The sequence below is a fragment of the Cyrtonyx montezumae genome, unplaced genomic scaffold (assembly GCF_038088225.1).
Source record: "Cyrtonyx montezumae isolate F1298 unplaced genomic scaffold, pur_monq_1.0 scaffold_11, whole genome shotgun sequence".
Taxonomy (NCBI): domain Eukaryota; kingdom Metazoa; phylum Chordata; class Aves; order Galliformes; family Odontophoridae; genus Cyrtonyx; species Cyrtonyx montezumae.
In genome coordinates, this window is record NW_027071837.1 from 17128403 (window position 1) to 17150142 (window position 21740).

General features: G+C 45.8%; 1 protein-coding gene across 1 annotated transcript in view; it reads right to left on the reverse strand.

Annotated features, from left to right (window-relative positions):
• The window catches only part of MAMLD1 (mastermind like domain containing 1), a 73047-nt gene that overhangs the window by 21314 nt on the left and 29993 nt on the right, over positions 1–21740 (reverse strand). Inside the window, exon 2 of the mRNA XM_065729735.1 lies at positions 7122–8819. Within this exon, the coding sequence (XP_065585807.1) occupies positions 7122–8819 (1698 nt within the window). The remainder of the gene's footprint in view (positions 1–7121; positions 8820–21740) is intronic.

A 21740-nucleotide genomic window follows, 5' to 3' on the forward strand; every position in this document is an offset into this window, starting at 1 on the left:
GCAGAGAGAAGCTTCCAAAAGCCCCAAGTCTCAAAGCACTGACAGAAACCGGTTTATGGCAGGGATGTGTACTACTGTTACCCCGGGATAGCATGTCCTCATCTTTCTGAAAGGGGAAGAAACACTCACCTTTAACAGCCCACAGCCACCATAGAAACCGAGGGGAAACAAGCCCCAGGTCGGATTCTTCCCCTCTTTTCCCTCTGTTGTGCTGTGTCCAGTGGAGGGGCAGACTGTCTTCCTGTAAGGGGCAAATCTCCCTCCTGCTGCCCACAACTGGAAAACCGAAGCCCAGAGGGCTGCAAATAACCAGTGGAATGATGGAAACTTCAACTTCTTCAAAGGCTGGGACATTTACAAGGCGATGGCACAATCCCCAGAAGGACAGGGAGCCAAGAATTACCCAGATGCAAGCTTGGACCGAGGCAGGCATGGGGCACCAAAGCTTCCAGCTCCTTTCTTCAGTGGCAGAACTAACCTGCCTTTGCCAACCATTACTCTGCCCTTTGCGGCATCTTCTCCCCCTGCCTCTGATCTTTGCTGAGCATACAAAGACGTGCACACATGATTCACTTTGCTCTCAGAAATAATCCCGCAGTCGCCCTGGGATGACCTCCCGCTGTGTAAATTTAGGTGTGTGTGTTTGAGCCTTTACAAGATCAAGCCATTCATGCACCGTGTCAGAGCGTGATACTGCACTGCCCCGTGCTTCACACGGCTCCACCAGTGGGTCTCTTAACAGCTGTCTAATGGGGAAAATAGCTCGGCACAGGTTGTCCATAACCTGCATTCACATCTGCATCTGTCTCACTCTGATTTAAGGTCTCTCATTTTCATTACTACAAGGAGAACTGTTGAATGATTATGCTGGTCGTACAGAGAACACTATTTATTTCCTATCTTGTTCTTTTCACAACCCCATATGCAAAGGGTTAAACTGTAATACGGGATTACTTTTTGTTAACTGCCAGCAGAGCTTTTAAGACTGATAATTTTTGCCCGTGGATACGCTGTAAAAGATTGAACCTAAAAACGTACAAGTAACAGAGTGATCAGCCTTCAAAGCCCTACGAAGAGCCCCTCCGTTCTGACTGTGAGTTCCTATCGATTATTAGTGCAGGCTGCTTGAAACAGTCCCAAGTACTTGAGACAGAAACATTGCAAAGCCGGCACGGCAGACTGATACGCTTCCTAAACGGCCAGAGTTTTGGAAGACAGCTTGTAATAGCGTTTGGCTTTCAAACCTTAACATTAACAGCTTTGACGAGACTGGTTCTAATTTGTATTTAAGACCCATTACCTCTTCCTCTAAGCGATCTTCGTGAAACATCATTTGTTCTAGGGGGTATTTGCCACACAAAGCAGATCTCTAATGGCCGCTAATTCACCCTATTTTGCTCGCTCCTATATTAATCAGCAAACTGTGAATCATCCCAGTGTTTCCAGACTCGCAGATGTATGAGGGAACCGAGGAAGCCAGTTCAGTTTCTCCCCCCATTCAGACACGGAGACAATATCAGTTCCTGTTTACAGCCACTGCTTTGTTTCCCCCACCCACACACTGAAATTTCTCCAAAACACCCAAAGAAAAAGAAAAAGAGACTGAGTTCACTTTACCAGGAAAGTTATTTCTAGGTATTGCATCCGAAACAAAACATGTCTGTGCTTTTATTCTGCGTGCAGCTCTCGCTGCAGTGAGGCAGGAATGGCAGTGGAGCCGAGCAGGACCAAGTGGGCAGCTCCTGTCCCCCTGCCCTGCTGCCTGCTGGCACCACCTGATTTATGGCCCTCCGAAGGCCTCCTGATTCATCTGCTTGCTTTTCATCCCCATCATTAATTAGCCGTTGGTGCCCTCAGTATTTCTGCCTTATGAGTACAGATGCGATTTTAGACTGCTGCGTGGCAATAGCGGATGGAAACGTTCTTCTCATCCCACCCCAAAAAAGAGGCACAGCCCACGCACTCACAATATTCCTGCAAAAAGTATTAAAAACAAATGCTAATTTAGGCAGCAAATTTGTGAGGGTGAGAAGGGCATGGATTTGGGGAGGTGAGCGCATTTCCTCAACGTCAGGCTGCTGGCCCAGGTGGGCTCCACAAACTGCAAAAATACAGACAATGAACAACCAGATCTTCCACAGGTGGGGCAGAAATTGGCGCTCAGATGTTCTCACACTGATGGGAATTTGCAGCAGAGATGAAGCAACAGTTGGATGTACAGTAGTGGACCCGTGCATTGGGAAGAGGTGCCCGAAGCAACTTGACTGCACCCCTAACCGGGAAGACTAAGGCATGGACAGCAAGGCTCAGCTACAGTAGGGAAATGCCCCGAAATAATGCAGTCTAACGGAGGAGGAGGAGGCACGCAATGTAAAAAAGCAACACAGAGGTGCAACAGGGTAAGAAAAACAGACCTGATTTTTTTTTATCTTGACTTCTGCAGTTCTGAAAATCCTGGACTACTGCTGGCATGGCCAGCCAATGACCCACGTCTTTCCAAAGCCCCCACCTTACTTTCCAAGAGCTATGCAACATGACTTAGTGGTGGCAGTGGGGAGGAGTTGGCAGTACAATAGCTTCTGTCGCTCTCCTCTGGGAGGGGGAATCTTTGGGTTTGAACAAAACATACCAGCACTGTTGCAACGACACTGCTAAATATAAATTCAGAAATGACCATTCAAGACGTTTTTACATTTGTGGAGACATCAAACTCCAGGCTCAGCCTTACTGCTTGCTTGCTGCAGTCCAGATTCATCACCAGCTTCCTTTATTCGTTCAGTCAAAGGCACTTAATTAGCTGAAGGGCTTGCTCCTTTGCCTTCAAAAGCTCTCCACTCCCTCAAAGGCTTTGTTTGGGTATTGTGCTACTACTGCCCTTTGAAACCAAATCTGTTTTTCTTCCCCACAGCATTAGTTAAAAAATAAATAAATTAATTAAAATCTTCCCAGTGAAAAGAGAAGGAAAAGGAGAAGGAAGACGAAAAACAAAAAGAGAAGGAATGAGAGGAGGATGGAAAAAGGGAAGATGAGTAGGAAAGACCACGCAGAACTTCATTTGAAGTTGCTTTAAAGATAAGTGTGACACTTAGAGACAAAAGGGACCAGGCAGGGAGCTGGGCAGGGGGAGGACTGAAACTGTAGATGAAATCTGGGATTCCAGTCTTATTAATAATACATGATATCACCGCTTGTTTTGTGTGTTAGGAAAACTTACAGCATCTCAGAAATCCCCACTAAAATGCGACAGTTTTCCCTGTACTTACACCACAACTGCATGCACATCTGTATTTTTGTATTAATAAAAGCTGTACTTTGTATTCCATGATATTTATTCAACCTTTAACATCTAAGCTCTGGGTCAGTTTGCTCTTTATAACAGCGTGCTTCTTCCGCAGTTTTGTTTCTATATTAAGAGAGCTTACACTCAGAAACAAGTCTTCTTGTTCACTTTTTTTCCTCTAGTGCATCTAATGAAGCTCGGGGGTTTTGGTGTTTCTGCAGCCTATGATTTACTCTACCAACTCAGATACTCTATTGCTTGTTACCACAGTTAAAGAAACACTGCCAAGTCCTTTACAGAGCTCTTTAAAAAAGAAATCTTCATCACATTCTTCAGTATCTCATATCCAGTCAGTATACAGTAAAATACAGCTATTCCTATTGCAAGCGGTGTGATTTTTCTCTCTGCTTCTTCCACTATAATTTTTCCCTTTTCCATAATTTTTGGCAACGGAGCCGAAACAAAGATACCCTCCACTGACAGCCCAGCACACAACTCTCTGGATGTCAGCAGGAATGCGGAGGGCTCTAAGAATAGTGCATTTGGTTCCTGCAGAGCAAGTGCAGCTCAGAAATGCACAACGCGTCACACCCAAACAATAGCTATTTATTAGCCATGTCCCCCCAACAAAACAAGCCTTACCTCGAGCCTTGTTTGAAAGCGTGTTACAGAGCAGTGGGCAACGCAGCCCCCTTCCCAGGGCTCTGAAACCAACTCAGACAGACTTGGGCTTGGAAAACTCACGGCCCCCTGAAGGTTTCTTTTATTCCAGACTGAATTAAATGCAGAGATCCCCAGCTCCTCTTCCTCCAGGCAGGAGAACCCCCCCTTCCCATTCACGAGGGCCTGTTTCTATTCTTATATCATCCGGAACAAGAGAATGACTCTTCTGAACTCACATATATCATCCCAGCATAGCTGAAGGCACAATTGGGCCCAATATTTCTGACACGCCAGAAGAGGGGATCTGCAAGTACAAGCTGTATTTAGACATAAAATGAGGGAGATGCCCAACTATTCAACCTGCCCAGGCAGATGCTGCCTTCACACACCCGGAGCCAGCCAACAGAAAGTCAGCGGGCTGAGCTGCAGCCCAGACCGCAGCGGGGGACAGCTCGGGAGACTCTCCAGCACTGAATACCACCTTTATGTTGTGGATTTATGAGTCCAGACCTTTGAGTAATTTCACTCAGTGAGCATCAGTAGTACACGGCTGTAATGAAAATGTGCACATATCCACAGGAGCGATGTGAGTACCACCAGGCTTTGCAACATCACGCAACGCAAACTGTCGGTGCCTGAATCAATATCTGTCAGTGCTCGACGATAAAGACACAGCGCTTCAGACGTGAAAAGATCACACGTTATCAGATTTGCCACTTGTCCAGGCAACCCAGGCTCTGGGAAACAGACTGATTACATCGAAGAGATACTACACCATGACGCTCCAGCTGTGAGGCACCAGGAGGAAGCCAGCTTCTGAGTCTTTGCAGAAGTCTCACCCTGCACTGCGGCACATGTGCTGCTCTTGTCTTCTGCACCTCTTGCTCAGAAGAAGAGGGCACCAGGCCTTCCTTTGATTAATATTAGCTGCATTCCCAAATGTGCACACTGAGTAAGGGGATGACCTTTAAAACGCTAACCAACATCCCAGGGAACTCTGCTGGTTTTCTTTGTGCGGGTTACTGTCACTGAGGCTAAAAAAGGCCATTTTCCACTGGACGGCTTCTGATTGTGGAAGATGCAGAAGCTGTCTCACGTCTTCTGAATCTTTCTGAGTTTTAATGAAACGACTGCTCTGTGATTGAGAAGTCCCATTCAGCACCAGCCTCAGGAGAGAGCTGGCACCAAGATTCCAAAAACCTCAGAGTGGGCTCTCAGCTGCACTGCTGGACACCGAACCCACAGCCACTGCCGCTACTGCGTCCTTACGGACCCAAACTGGTACAGGCTGGCCCCAACATTTCCATATGTTTCACTGTAGATAAGAGATCTGTTGCAGACACATAACAATCCTACACACTAGGTTCAAATAAACAGCAGCTACAGAATGTTAAAGTTTCACACCTCAAGTACTTCTCAATTTTCAGTCCCTTCACTCAAAAATTTTCACTTTTTGACATCTGCTTTTGATTTAGGACTCAGATTCCATGTTCTCCCTTAGATTTGCAGTAAAATGATCAAAACCCAGCAAAACGTTCAGCTCCTGAGCATCCACCATCCTTCTTAAGTGGCTCAGCACACTGTAAAACCAAAGCACTGTCATCTGGTGTGTAATTAGTGTAATAAGTCTTACTTGTAAAATGAGGGAGGCACCAGGAGCTTACCTAACTAGTCTGAAAATGTAAGATGCTCATCACCTGTAATCACTGTCTTAGCCATCCTTGATAGGTACTGATAGGCACCAGATGATACTATTTCTCTGACTGCAAGAAGCACCTGGAAGTGCAGCGCAGGCAGAGCAGTGGGAAAGTTGTGGAAGAGTGCTGGTTTGGGACAGTTAAAGAGATTCATTGCAGAGGTTCAGAGGTTTAAGACAAAAACGAGGCCCCAGGAAACCTCAGGAATCCAGCAGGGACGTGGCGATGCCACGCGTCCAGCGGGGCAGCCAGAAAAAAGATATATGTTCATATGAACTTTGGGTTCACCTCAGAGCGGCACAGCGGAAATGTACTTTGTTCATTTACCACTACAAAGCTGATATTTGGTAACTATCTGCTTATTTTTCACTGCGATCCCCCCAAAAAGTTACACCCACACTGAAGAAACACATCTCCAGAAGAGCTGGACTCCTCGCAGGTAGGAAGGCACAAAAATCCAGGGACTGCATTCTCCAGCTAAACACAGCTCTCTGGAGCAGGTCCATGCAGAGCTTTGAAGATCAGTCTCCAGATCACTGGGGCAGAAGCATTTCAGTCTGCCATGAGGAGTCAGTGTGAGCTGGGCTAAGGATTCTGCCACCAAAGTGCTGGTTCTGCCTAATAGAAGCTGGCTGTGGTGGCAAGGTTCTGTTTGTGTCCTACCACTCTTCCTAACAAAAAGAAAGCCCTTTATTGCTCATGCCCGAGCCCTCAGACTGAGTCCCCAGGCCCTTCCTTGCTCTGAAATGCTCACAGCAAATCTCTTTTCTGGGGTAGTAGCAGACAGTACTTTGCACCTCTCCTTGGGTCCAAGGAGAAAGTTGCTGGGGAGAAACCAAGGCTGCTTCTCACTCCTGCCAGTCACATTTTTGCATTTACCAGCTCAGTTGGTATCATAGCTCAGCGAAGGGTGGGGAATGGCCCCCATCCAAAGCAGGGCATTGCTTCTGGCAAATGCTGGCAACAGGTATTTCAAGTCTTCCTCTTTGCTATTCAGGTGCTGTACTGTTTGACCTGCTGTCCACAAAGGAGTCATATTTTAACTTTGCTTCTCACCCCCTCCCCCACCCATCTCTTCTGGCCTCAGAAATATAACACGGAGGTGAAACCAGTCAAGAGATTACAGGGGAAAAAAAAAGACTGCCACCAAAAAAAAAAAAGAAAAAAAAAAGTTGGAAACCAATTATGGAAACATCTCCACAGCTTACCATGTACCTAAGAACACAGGTTAGTTCAGTAATATGAAGTGTGCTTTGCCCAAAGAACTTTGGGCTAGAAGTGACAATACTTGGTGGGACTGAAGTACATTTCAACTAAACAGAGTTACTTCTGCTAACTCCACGATGCTGTCCATGCAGACACCGTGCACACCCCAGAAGTTTAACCGTGCCACATTTGAAACGCAAAGGGCAGCAAAAAGAAGAAAATACGTCACTCACCATTTGCACGTAAGCCCAGTAAGACAGAAGAAGCACACTCACCTGTCTGTTTTGAGGTGGCAGCGTGGCAGACTGCATGTGTCTCTGCATCCGATGGGGCTGCATCAGCTGCCGGAACTGCTGCTGGAGGAACTGGCTGTTGCTAGCCTGCTGGGACTGCTGGGCGGCCGGAGACTGCTGCTGCTGCTGCAGATAGTGAATGAGAGACTGCTGCCCTTGTCCTGCTGTCAGGGGCGACATCTTTTGAGTAGCTGACTCCGAGGCAAAGTGAGACAGTGGCTTGGTGTTGTTGAAAGAAAACTGGTCTTGGCTAACGGGGCTCTCACTCACCAGTCCCGACTGTAAGCTCGCAGATGACTGTTGCATAATTATGTTCATATTTTTGGACTGGCTTGTAGTCATCGACTTAAAAAGCGAGTTCTGCATATTTGTGGGATTGTTGCTGGGAGTGATATTAGAGATTAATGTACCTTGAGGACTGAAGGGCTGCTGATGCAGAGCTGGGCTTGACAGCTTCTCCGGCCTGTATGGTGGAGATGGTCCAGTACTCGTGGAAGCCATGCTGGCAACCAAATTGTTCTGTGGACTTTTAATATTGCTGGCTGGTAAGCTGGCTGCTGTCAGGGCTGGCAGCATGGAGCTCTGTGGGCTGAAGGGCTGCTGGTTCAGAGCTGGACTGGAAAGCTTCTCAGACCCATAGGGAGGAGAGGGGCCACTGGAGGGGGTGCTGCTGGAAGTCATGCTTGAAAGCAGAGTGTTTTGAGGACTCTGAATACTGTTTCCCGGTAAATTATTAGCAGGCATACCAGATACCATAACATTTTGAGGACTGAAAGGCTGATGGTGTGGGGATGATCCTGCCCTATAAGGAGGAGAGAGACCTGGAGGAGACATAGTTGGCCAGCTAGGAGCCTGTACTTGTTGCTTTGTAGTAGACACCTGCTTGCTAGCAGCCAGCTGCTTTAGCTGCTGAGCATGCCAGTTGGAGCCAGGTATGTTGGGTAAGGGTACTGGAAGCATGGGTGGTGGCTGGTTCTTGCTCTGAGCTGCCGTAGAGATGGGTGATGCAGCAGTTTTATTTGAGGGAGGAACTTGGAAGTTAGCTCCAGCAGACGATGGCCTCATCTGAGGAGATCCTCCACTGGTTGGATTGCAGCCTGGGGAAAAATCTTTGTTAGCAACATGGTTCTCCAAGTGGGAAGTCTGCGGGGAGGACTTGGGAGTGGTACTTATGCTTGGCTGAGAATGACTCAGCCCAAGTGGCTCTTCAGCCTTGCTGCCCAGAATCTTCTCCAGATCCAGGTCATTGGGAGAAGGATCAGGCATCTTTGTCAGCTCTTCCAATAGATCTTGCAGCTCTTGGTCCACAGACTGTAAGCTGTTTCCTTTCTCATCATAGTGGACAATGCTGTTACCCTGCCCTCCTATTGACCCCTTCTGGTTTATTTCTGTGTTGGGTGGCACAGAAAATGGGGAGCCAATGCCACTGCCATTCATGTGATTGTTTTCAAGGAGCACTGAATGACCTGTGACTCCCATGGAAGAAGTGCTGTGACTGGTGGAGAACGGAGAACTTTGCATTTCCGGACACGCCACATTGGGATTGGTACCTTGGCCCATGGAAAGGGTTACATCATCAAGACAAAGTCTTTTACTGTCATTTGGGAAAATGACATCAGGCACACCACTGGAGGCAGGAGAGCTATCATCTTCCAGTTTTCTTTTAATGGATCCCTGTAACTGGGAAAATAAAAATGAGAAAAAATGGTTACTGACCTTACTGTAATGTGCTCTAAAGCTCTGAACTGTAACACTGGGTTGGAGATACTGAAAATTAAATCACACAATTAAAAAACCAATCATGCGAGACAAATTCAATCAGGATTTAAGTGGGTGCGACTTCAGTGAAATCAGAAGAGTTACAGTCAGACAAAGGCTCAATCTCACACGCTGGCCTTAAGACACATGCTACAGCTATAAAACACTGTCTGTCACGTGAACTCCAATACAAGTTTTTAAAATCGTTTCTGCTATCATTTCAATTAAGACGTTACACTCCCTGCATAGCAAACATGCCAACATTTTCATGGTACCATTTTTTAAATCGAAGCAATGGCAGAACTGCATGAAACCCTGGACTGAATTTAGCAGCCTTCTGCCAGTGACTCGGATTAAATTCAGACCTGAGACAACTAACTTGTTATACTTTCTTTGTGGACAGAGCATCTGAAATAATTGGCATGCTTTCCAAATGAACAAAAACAAACAAACAAACAGATCTCAATTACCTGTCTAATCAGACTTTCAGCTTTCAAGCTTTCCTATCATAGACAGTTTAGATTTTCTGAACAGTAAATAACAGCTAAAATCTTAACTTTTGTTCTTCTAAGTCTGGCAGTATGGGCTTCATTCACATTACGATGCAGCTCATTTGTAAAAACTGAAATATTTTCCAAACACCATGAAGGAAATATCTTCAAGAAATGGTACAGTAGTAAATCCACAAGTTTGGGAGGAAAAAGAAACCATCTTCCTTATGATTACAAAGAAACTGAAATTAAAAATGATGTCTCTAACACAAATTCAGTGTAATATAGCAATCTCTTACAAATATGCCTGTATGTCATAGGATTAATCAAACATTAACATTGCCCCTTCAAGTTAAGGGAAAAAGCCTTCTGTTCTTGTGTAACAGTAGAGGGAGGTGGCGTTTAGAAAAGTATCTTGTCAGCAACGGGAAAACCATTGAGAGTCACTGATCCTCTAAGCCAGCTCACAGTAAAACCTCTCCCAGCCCTGAACTACGATTCGAAGCACTGCTAGTCACCTCGCACCAGGAAAACAATCCTATCTACTCGTAACACCAGCCCGTGGCATTAGAAAAGCTCCACCACCTATTGCCAGCATAGTCATGCCCACTGTAAGGCTGCAGTGGGTATGACTGACTTCTGAATTTTGCACTAAATATTACACACATCTTGCCAGCATTGAGGCATCACTACACAAGCAGCCACTTCGGTGCTCAATACAGCTATTCTTTCTCACAGGATGGTCACCACAGTGTGCAAAGCTGCAGGATGCAATGTGGGCACACAGTGCAGCTGCTGCTGCAATGTACAAATGGCCAATGGCCACTTCAGGCCATCCTCCATGGGTTCAAGTAATTGACCACAGACGGGGGTTGTACGGAGCTGGGAACATGAGGCAGCTGCTGGACACACACGAGCGCTCTCACATCGTTTGTTTCTGAACTGGTGCACAGAGAGAAGATGGCAAATTTGGTCCAATGTGATCAGGTGACACAGATACTTTCCTAGATGCTAATGCCCACTTACATGGGTATTTGGAGGTGAGTGAGAGGTCACAAGTTTAGAGAGCTGGCAGATAGAAATGCAGGTCTGCACACTACGGTGAGCTGCTGATCAGGCTGTGGGAGAAATTCACCTAGCACACAGCAGTTCTGAATGGTATTGCGGAAAAGAGACCTTTTTACATAGACATTTTTCACCTACTCTCTAAGAGCTATCCCTTACAGAGCAATCACTGCTCCTGCCACCTTCCGTGGCCTCCAGTTGTACTGCTCTACCCTGGGCTGCACCCAGAAACCGTGAGTTGGAGCCAGCACAGAATGGGGAGCACTGCTTTCAGTGTCCTGCACGCTGGTGGCCCGGCAGCCCTCTACGGTCAGCTGTGCCATGCATGGTTTGACCCTGACTGCAAAAAAATGCCTTTACATCGCTGCCAGAGAAGGCTGAAGCACCAGGGACTGGATTATTTCTCTGGGCTGATCAGGCCAAAATTTGCATAGCTTGAGGAAATGGAACAAGGCCTAAATCTTCTCCCAAGTGTTGGTCTAATGATGGATGAAATTGTTTTCCTTCATTTTCTTTGATAAAACTAAGCCAGGGGTACATGTTTCAACAGATGCTGCCCTGTGTAGGCTGAAACACGTTGGTAGAGCATAACTACATATATTTAAACCCAGGCATGTATACGGAATCTTTACACAGGCTTCACACATCCAAAATAAACACTGCACGTTCCCAAGTTGCACACTGGGAACCCTGCAGCAGGCGGTGCTGGGGATCTCCCACACTTGGCCAGCTGACATGCTGGCATGTACATCCCTGCCACAGGACATTCCTGTGCTCTGAGCTACTGGGGAGAAAAATGGGCTTTCTAAACACTTAAAATGTATTGTCTAACAGTTGCATTGGGGAGTAATGTGCAAGCCCACTTCCCCATGACTACAATTATGGGTAAAACAAAGCCATGGTGCTCAGAAGCACAGCTACTCCAAAAGTGGGACAGGGTTTCTAAGTAAGCCAGGCTGGAAGAGGTGCAGTGATGTTAGCTGAGTGTTCTCTTGAGAAGCAAGGTTCCTGGTGCCCAGGTGAATATTTGCACGAGAACCATGAAATCCAGAAGGACATTTTCCCCCAGTTTTGGCAAATGCAACTCCACAGAATTTCACAGTATTGCATCTTGATTTAAAATACATTTGGCTACAGCCGCAAGTTTGAGAAAGATACCATTCTTAAAGTGGACTAAACAAATCACAGAGTAGTTTTGGGCAGAAGGGATGACGGAGCATCACCAGCTCTCTGCTTCGAGCACATCCCAAATGAAAGAAAGACAAAAGTGCTTCACCAGGCACTCAAGTATGAAGAATTAGGGACATACAGAATTGTTTCCTCGGGGTGGACAGGCTAGCTGAAATATTCCTCAGTCAGACACACGTGACTGCTCCTCCCACACTGCACACTGTGCTGCTGCGGACTCCGATGGAGCCAGCACAGCTCCACAGCTCCCTCTGAACTGCACGCTTCCCTTGTTCGGCCCTGGATTCCCACAGAAGGGAGCAGATTTATACCTACTCTTCATCCTTCCATTTGAGAAGGTTTATGCTATTTGACAAATAGCACCAGGATATGCTCTTTCCCTTTCTCTGCTGACTGTATGTTGGGCAGCCTCCTTCCAAACTGAATACTGGTAAGGGAATATAAATACCATATAAACACATAACACACACACTCTTAAGCTGGCTGGGAGAGGTACAGCTACGTGTGGGAAAACCCCATTTGCAACTGCAAACTAGGACGGAGCAGATAAGCAACGAACAGGCACTTGTGACCTTGTCAAAATCCAGTGTGGTACATTAGCACGCAGGTGTTAACTTCTTTGGGGGAATACTTGGGAAACTAAGGCAAGCCCCCTGAAGTGGGGAATGTTGGACTGGTTTGCTTTTAGAGGTGAGCGCGCCGTGATCCTGGCCCTGCTGCGCTTCCTGAGTGAGCAGGGAAAGGCCCAAGTTCCAAAGGAGTCGTACTGCTAGTTCCCAATGGTAGTGTAACAGGAATAAATAATAACTGTTGGCACTGCTTCTTCCCTGGCAGCTCCACAGCTGTGGTTGCAATCATCCCCTTTGTCACACAGCAGCCCTGCGCAGGGCAGCAGTCCCCACGCGTGGGCAGCGTGCTCTGTGGGCCCTGTGCTGTGCAGTGGGGCTGGGGGCTGCAGGCCGTGCCCCACCACTGCTCCCTCCTCCTGCTGCTTCCCAAACACAGGCAGCGGTGCTGGGCTCCAGAGAGCCCAACACTCACTTCTCAGCAATGGCTGCAAGTGACGAGAGCTGAAGCAGAGAGATCAAACTGTCAGCAGAAGCACACAGTGGCGGTGCCATTGGATTTTAATAACACACCGCGTGAGCTTGTCCAGGCTGGCTCGCTGCCTTGCCATCCCTGTGCTTCTGTTCTTCCTTTAACCCAAGAACTCCCTGTCACCCCATCAGTCTGGTGACCCAGCCTGCCCCACTGCCAGCTCACAGAGCTCTGCTCCTGTCCCTTGGGCCTTTGCTGCACTCCAGCAGGCAGAAAAGAGCCCCCAACACCTGCTGGGAAGATCTGCACTGTGGCTTTCATCCTCCTTCCACCAAACATGAGCCAAATGGAAGAGAAGATTTCTATTTAGGACAGCATAAAGCAGAAACGAGAGAAGAAAAATGTTTGGTGAGGTATTTCTGTGCTTCTGTCTGGCTTCTGCAGCCTGTCAGAGATTCAAGTCTTGATTTAGAGCAACCACAGGGTGCTCATTATTGATCTGCAACCACCTCACCCCACTCAATGCCACTGAGTGATCCAACCTACAGCAGCGATTCCCACACCCACACGCATCTTCTTCTGAGAACCAAGCCCAATGAGACGCCGCCATTTTGAAACCACCTCTGTAGAGTCCATGAGGCGTTCTCCTCCAGCATCTCATCCAGCTCCCTCAACCTGCACATGCCGTCATCGCTGGCAACCCTCCTGACATAACAGCGTGAAATATATTGATCTGGGACATCCAGAATGGGAGTCAGATAACCTTCTTTCACCAGGAGTCACAAGACCCTTGTAACTGTCGGGAAAGCTGGCTCTTCTATTGGTTTGATTAAAAAAAAAAGGATGGTAGGAGGAGAAGGAGCAGGTGGGGAATATTTCAGTTTTTCCTGATCCACCAGGACATGCCAGTGTTTCCCTGTAGCCTATCTCAAAGCCTTTCAGAATAAACCCTGGTGCCTCAGAAACCTGGGGAATCGAGGTCACCAACAGCAAAGGCTAGACGAAGTATTGTGAGAGAGAACACAGTTAATTTCTGGTAGAAGGGCTGAATAATGCAGCAGCCTGAAAAGAGTGGAAGGGCTTTGCTATAGAACATCAGCCTGCAAATTCTAGCATTCCCTTGAGACTCCACTGCATGCTGGGTCTCCCAACTCTCCTGTTTTTCAGGATCTGTTGCAGACTGTTTTTTCCTTCCTCGTAGTATAAAATCTGAGCATTGCTCAACTGAGCTGACCAGAGAACCTTTCACTCTCTGTCTCTTTCAAACACTCAACACTGCCAAAACTGGAAGCATGTATTTGCCAGAGGCAAACTGTTTGCAGCATTCAGCCATCAAGACTTCAGTCTCTGTGGCTTCAACAAGCTTCAGCGAGAGCTATCTGCCCATCAGCCCAAAATGTTTCTATCCGTTCTGACAAAAACAGTCATGTAATGAAAAAAATGAAACTGGCAATTTTCCATATAAAACAAGAAAATGACACTTTTTTTTTTTTCTTCTGTGCCTAAGTACACCAATCTGAAAGGTTTGCCCTCTATACTGCTTGCTTCTTCACAATCTATATAGATTCCAATGACCTGCTAATTTTTGAGGACAAACTGTGAAAAAAAAAGGTGAGAAAAGTGCAAAGTGTATCTGATATAACATTACCTCTTAAACAGCAGCAGTTACTTGCAGCCCCGCTTGAACTATCAGACGTGCTGTTTTCCTCAGCAGGCTGGCTTGCAGATGAGCAACAAAACCCGAACGCTCGTGGGCAAAGATCCCATTTAACAACAGCAGAACCTGTCTCTGCATTAAGTGCATTTAGCTCATCTGTAGATTCTCATTTGTGCAAGCTAGCTGCCATTTGATAACAGAAGCTTGCATTACATATCTGAATCCAAAAATGCCTCCTGCTGAGGCACACAGTGAGTAGCTGAAGCAGTTTATGACTACCAGGAACAAGAAGTATGCTTTCACATCCCAGGCTACAAGGAGAACTCAAGGGGGCTCAAGCAATAAAAAAAGCTAGCGTTCACTTTCCCCGCACTAAGATTAAACATAAACTAGAACCTCATTTTTCCTACTGCTTTAGGCTGGTTGACCCTTCTGATTTCAGGTGATTTGATCATGGATGGACTTAAAACTGCCATTTCACATTGTCAAGAAAGAGATCAGAATGTGATTTCAAGCTTCCAAAGAAGTGTTTTACTAGGCTTAAAAGTAGTAATATCTCAATTCCTCAGTTAAGGTGTACAAGACAAAGGTCTGCTTTTAGGTCTGCCTGGTATTTGGAGGCTGGAAAGGTGGCAGATCCATTCCGATCAAGCTGTGGTAATGGAGAAAGGATTATGAACACGGAAAATGCACAGGGGTGGATTTCCTTCCATTCAAAATATTCATGGAAATAGGCAATGAGAGGGGAGGATGTAGGAAGAGGAACCGGGGTTGCAAGTCATTTAACCATGAAAGCACTTCAGTTATTGGTTAGCTTGTATCCGTTACCTGGATTATTTCCTTTTACCAGGAGCGGGAGCTTCTCTCCAGTGTGTAATTTACAGCTGCAGTATGAAATCTGCCACCTTTAAAACAGCTCTATTAACATAGTTTGCTTAGCCTATACAAATGCTGCCACATGTGTACAACTACATCTCCCACCAGCACAGCCAGCTCTGGGTCACTCGGCAGAAGCCTGCTGTGACCCCTTCCCTGCGACCATCACCACTCCCTGTGATCCCTCATTTTATTCAATAAATCAGTGCACATATTCGAAGGAACCCAAAACTGTGTTCAAAGAGAAAGAAACTGCTACCACTTAATGTACGTGAACTTTTAAATGACTGCTGATCTGTGACTTTCCTTCATCTTTTGCATCTTTCCCCACTTAACCAACCACACAGCATAGGAAGCAATATTGGCTGCAAATACCTAGAACTGCAGGATTTGGCTCGTAAGCACAAACATCCAAAACATCATGACTATACAAAACCAGAAAGATGCGATCTTACAATAAGCTTAAACCACAGAAACTAACAGGAAATTCAACCTGGATTACCAAGAGTGCTACGTATTTCATTTTTTATAAATCTTAAAAACATATATATTAAAGGGAAGGAAATGCTACAAATACGATTTTCTCATAATGATTTTTGTGAATGCAGTTAAGCTCATAATGACAGAAATACAGCTAATCCACATGCTGTAAGTCAGAACATCTTGCAGGCAGCAAGTTTGTGAACATGGCTTTTCTGATTACCCTTGTCTAAAATTACAGGCATCATCCTTAATATCGAAATACTCATGTAGGATCAGCTCCAAGGGGGAAAAAAAGAAAGCACACAGCCAAGAATATACCTGTCTCTTCATCCCATGCAAGCCAGCTGCACAGAAGAGACCAAATAACATTTATTGTAAAGGAAAGAAATTAAACTAAAAAAGAGAGAAAAAGAAAAAAGAACCAGATGTTAGCTTTGGTACTTTTCGGGTCAGACAGAAGCAATCTCATTTCAGAGGCACCAACAGAGATCTGCCCTATCAAAACAAATGTTCAGCATCATTCTACCATGTCTTTCCTTAACAATTCATCTGCCTTCAGTATTAATGGCATCATTAGAAATGGAAATTTTTCCACGGGAAAAATTGCTATTGACAAATGGATGTGGAGGAACAGGACTACTGCTTGCTCTTGTGTTGTACTGCTGGCAGGAGATCTCGGCGCAGATGCCTCTTAATTAGTCATCTGAAGACCTGCAGCAACTATGCCATGCATATTGTCTGGCTGATGTTTCCACATTCCATGTAATGACAAGCACTATTAACGAGACAGCTGAAGACAGAAGTTCTCTACCTTTCGGGTTTCAAGATGTAGTACAAGAGTGTTTCTTTCATATCTGGCTGTAAATCAAGATCAATCTTAGACTCAGCGTCTCTCCGTCAGTATTACCTCATCTTACCTCCATTTTAATACCAGCAGTATTGTTTTATATCTTTTTTTATAGTCCATTAATTTCAAAGTCCTATGGAACACTTTGCAGTAATTTTGTAGACTACATTAATCTCACTGCAACAGCTACACTCGAGAATTGAGATCCTCTCTACTGAGCAAAAAGTGATGGTTTCGCTACTTGGATCTTCTGGGATTTGATAGTAACCAAGCATTTAAAAGAACAATTTCTAGTTTTTCCTAGCTGGCATCAGAAACAGCTCAAGAAAGATGGAAAAGCATGGGCATGTTAAGGAAACATTTAGAATGAATCTAGCAAATCTCCACTGAGTCTGGGTGCAGAAAGACTGATAGAGCCAGAGGCAGGAATGATTTGTAAAGCAAAAGTCTGGTTGAGAACATCTGTTTCTGAGTACTTCCTTTGAAAACCTCCATCCTTCTCTGCACGGCAGCTCCACCTTCCTCGTGCATTATCAGGAATAGGAATATGGTTCATTGGCAAGATGTTATTTGTAGGCTTCCTTCCTGGAGCAGTGAGAAGGCTCTGGCCCTGGGGCTCTGGGTCCTACAGCACACGCTGCTCGAATGGTGTCTGAGCTGTGGACATTTAAAGGGCTTTTGCAGACCAGTGTTCCTAAAGAAATGCAACCACCCCTGAAGCCCTCATGGTGTATGAAGCTGTTGAAAACCTGGCCTCAGTGAAATAAATATATTAGGACACTGACTTCAGCAGGGATGGGTCTATGTTCTTTGCTCTTTTATTAACTAACGGAGTAAATTAAAAATACACAGGATTTGGAGGAATTGCCTCCAGCAAAAGATGCAATGCTTCAGTCGCTCAGATTTTAACCACAGAACCTATCAACTTGTTACAGATACCAGTTCCCCTCTGTCCTGGATGTGATGTTAATCACACATTCATCACTGCAAATTGACAACATAAATGTTGACTTGTGCAAACAGCATTAGAGAAAATGGTGTTCTTGCTGCAGAAGTGAATTACACAGCCTTTTAAGCTCCCTGTGCTTCTCAGTTTTTACGTAAACTCTAATTTCAAAGCCTTTGTCCTGCCTTTAAAGGTCACACAGTTGAAAGCTATGAAGCATAGAGTGTGTTCCCACTGATATTAAAACAATGATTACTATATCACACATATAAATTGTAAAGAAGAAACAGTTTGCAACCTGCTGTTAATAAGAGATGGTTTATCAGACAACATGGTTCCGTCAACATGTGGAGTGTAAAAATCTGATCTTAATCGTGCAAAGACTTTTTTTTTGGTCTTTTGAACTGATGTCTCCACATTGTGCTGCAATCACACTGTATTGATTGTCTGATGACACTGTATTTAACTGATTAAACTCTTAATCTTGGCAGTGCTTAACTTCAGGAATGTATGTGGTCCTTTCAGATTCACGCCTCTGACTGCACATTCGCAAGATCAGGATTTCATTTGCATATTCAAATTGAAAAACTGCATCTTCCCTTTGTCTGTGTAAGGCCATCTATAGCACTCCAAATGCTAAACAACCACCGTAGAGTTGGGCAGTATTTTTAGCATCTCTGTGGTGCACTTCTATCTTTAGCTGCTGTGTTCAAAAACAATCCCACAGGACACTGCAGAGCTAACACAGCTCAGGCTTCTCATCATGTCCAATTTTCTCCCAAAATGTGGTGAGAGCAGCCTATACAACAGGCCAGTCCAGGACCAGTCACATTTTCCTCAGATGTACTGTCCTGAGCAGGACAGAATCATACTCAAAGGATTAAAACATGAAACGTGAGAGCATTCTGCTTTGCACAGGGGATGGAGGCTGCCATGACTTCCTCAGGGGAAAATAAAGCTCTATACTCTGACTGCATTCTGCACAGACAAATCAAGGAGGATAGTGGAGGATTTCTGCATCTTGTTTCCGAGCAGGATGTGCCCGTGGGTTCACGGCAAATTTCTGGTCAAAGTTTAACCCTGCAAGAGAAGTTAATAATTGAACTTGCCAAATCATTGCGATTTCTACATCCAACTGTGTCTTGTTTTCAGAGGTATCTTAAACCAGTGAGCCATTTTATTAGACTCATGCTCACGAAACAAAAACATGTGTTAGCTCTTGAGTGCCAAGTATCATCCTGGAGGGTTACCAATCCCTGTTACAGATTCTGTAGCCAGCCTGAAGTTATCTGTCATAACAGAAGAGGTAGTTTTGAACACACAGAATGAAGCTGCTCCGTTCTGGAGCCTGACGTGGCTGCGGTCTCTCTGTAAAGCTCTATGAAGAAGAGGTACAGCAGAGAAGAAAAAAGAGCTTGAAACTTACTGACTGTAGAATGACTGTCCTGTGTGAGCCTCTGGGAAGCCCCAAGCTTGTTCCTTCATTCTCTAGAGGTATTTTTGATAATGACTGTAGTTCCAGCGTGCAACCATAGCAGCTGGGTCAAGTTCGAGTGCAGAGGAAACGTTTTAGAGTCATACTGGATGAGGTGTTTCAAAACTACTTTTACCACAGGGAGAGAAAGCACCCATCATGGGAACAGCTGTGTTAATCACATGATTGATCTCTGAAAGTTCAGATCTGAAATGCTTTCCACACAGAGCTGGAGCTGCATACAGACAGCAGCCTCCAGTACACAGAGGAAGTGCTTACAGAATTCCATGTATCCTGCTAACGGTGAAGGGGAGGGAACTACGCAAAGAAACTATATGTATATTTTTTCATTAAGAGACTCAGCTGGGGTCTGCAGATGGCCCTAGGTGCTTGGTTCCAATTTAATTTCAAGGAGACATGACAACCTTAAAAATCCTTAGAAAACCTTTGACTTTGTGACTGTTTCAAATGGGCTCCCCACCTTCCCTTCACCCTTACCTTCTTTCCCATCACTACAGGCTATCAAACACTAACAGGGGGGGGTTCCAGATAAGTGGTGTGCTAGATTCCTCTGCCCTATATTGTGTAGGGCCATGAATATGGGTGGTGTGTAAAGTCTGGGCTCTCCAGCAGCACCACAGATGCGCAGGCAGCAGCTGACAGGCAGCAGCTCTCACTGTGCATTAGGTCTACAATACATAACTGTGGCTTTTTTTTTCTTTTTTTTTTTTTTTCTTCTCTCCAATTATTTTTTCCTTTTAAGCACAGCACATGTTCTTTCAGGAATATCACAGCTATTTGTTTGAAGTGTTTGCATTACATAATACCGCCACCAAGCCAAAGAGAAAGGCTAAGAAACGCAAGTACTTTGGCTTTTCTGAGCTCTTTTTACAGGACTTAGTCTTTGAATGAGTGGAGGCTCCCCCTAAACCCCAGGATGTGAGGCTGACTTCCCAGGTTACAGTCCTCAAGGTGCTGGCTCCTCTACAGAGAACAGTAAAAGAGCAAGATCTACAGGAAACCTCGCTGTATACTTCTGGATATCAACAGCAAAATACTCTTCCATTTTCTAATAGAGATGTGATGCCTAGAGATGAGCAAACACATTCTTGAAAGGTCACAACATTTGAACTGCATATACCTAGTTTAGGCTGAAAAAAAAGTTGTTGTCTTTTAGTTATGACATTTCAGTTTGCCCACAAGAATTACACTACTTCCCCTAAAAGTTTTCAAGCCCAATAATATACTTTTCCGCTAATGCTGGAAAGGGATGAAGGTAAAGTGCAAGTACTGTTTTTCCACATTCATTTATCCCAGCTGTCACCAAATCCACTGATTTGTCAAGAACACAGCTACTTCTCCCAGAATGGCTTGAGCCACCCACAGATGTGTGCATGGAGATGCCCCCAGGAACAATTTGGGAATGGGCAGGGAGAACCTGACCTACACGGCAGTTGTGAGCCACAGCCCTGGCAAGCTGCATGTAGGCATTCCCAGCAAGCTCTGTAACCCCGGAGGAACAGTAAAATCTTCCCAAATACTGAGCTAGAGCACCAGTAACAATTCATTCTTGCTGAAAGAATGGGAGAAACTTCCTCTTTCAGTTACAGTTACACAGACTGGTGGGGATATAACTGCTGCAACGACCAGGAAACGGCTGTCATGTTGGATAGTTGTGCTGGGCACTGCTGGGGAGGTCCAAGGGGCTTGCAAACTGAGAACAAATGCTTGGATTTACTGGAAGTGCTCTGATCCGTCACTAAAGCCACAGTAAGCAGTGCTGTGTCCAGCTTCAAGTTGAAAAGGCTTACAGGAATTGCTGGAGCCTCACCCCACTCAAGAGGCCAGGGTCCCTTCATGTCCAGATTGCTGCCCAAGATCATTCCACCACTTCTGGCTGTGCTCTCAGCTGATGGCTTGGCCATCCCAAAGCCAAGGCTGCACTGAGCTCCTCTTGGACTTCTTGGTGTGGCCGAGCACTGAGTAGATGCTTCCCCATAGGTGGAACAGCTGGACCTCCGTGGGACACCACATGCACTGGGTCTGGGGGCTTTCCAGCCACCTCTGGCTGGGCTGCACCACGTGGAGGTCTCCTCAGCACGGCCATGATGGTGAGTGTGGATGGATTAGGCACGAGAAGGTGATACTAAGAGATGACAACACCCAGACAGAAGCTACTGAGCTCCAGCTGAGAGGCACTGCCTGACTGCAAAGGCAATGGAGATTCAAGGAGGTCAGCCACTAGCTGCAGGTAACCATTCCATTTTGTGGTGACACAGAGCTCGTCAGGTACTGCTTTGTAGCAGGGAATGCAGATCAGGGGAAGCCTCTTCAAATGGACTAAACTTGATTACATGCTGTAACCCTCCACCTCCATCCCAATTGCTATGCAAAGCTCCTGCCAGCCTAGTTTGCGCCCTCAACAATATTTCCAGCATGCATCATTAAGCACTGTTATGCATTTCGTAAGTCTCCCATTCCCGAGTTCCTAATGGAGAGCCAACTTCTCTTCTCAGTTGCAACACGGGAAGCCTGACCCAGCTTTTCAGCAGCCACTCCTGGTGCCCGCCACCGCTGCCACGCTCCGGCTCACAGCATGGCCCTGCACACCCTGTCCAGCCCATGTGGCTGCTCTGGGGAGGGGGCTGCACCTCTTCAAAATGAGCCAACTGCCTGTGGGGACTGCAGAAAAATCATACATGGTTCCCTCGACTGAGTCACTGGGTCTGCCCGGTGTGATGTAGGAAACGGGCAGGAAATGTCAACTTTACATCTCAC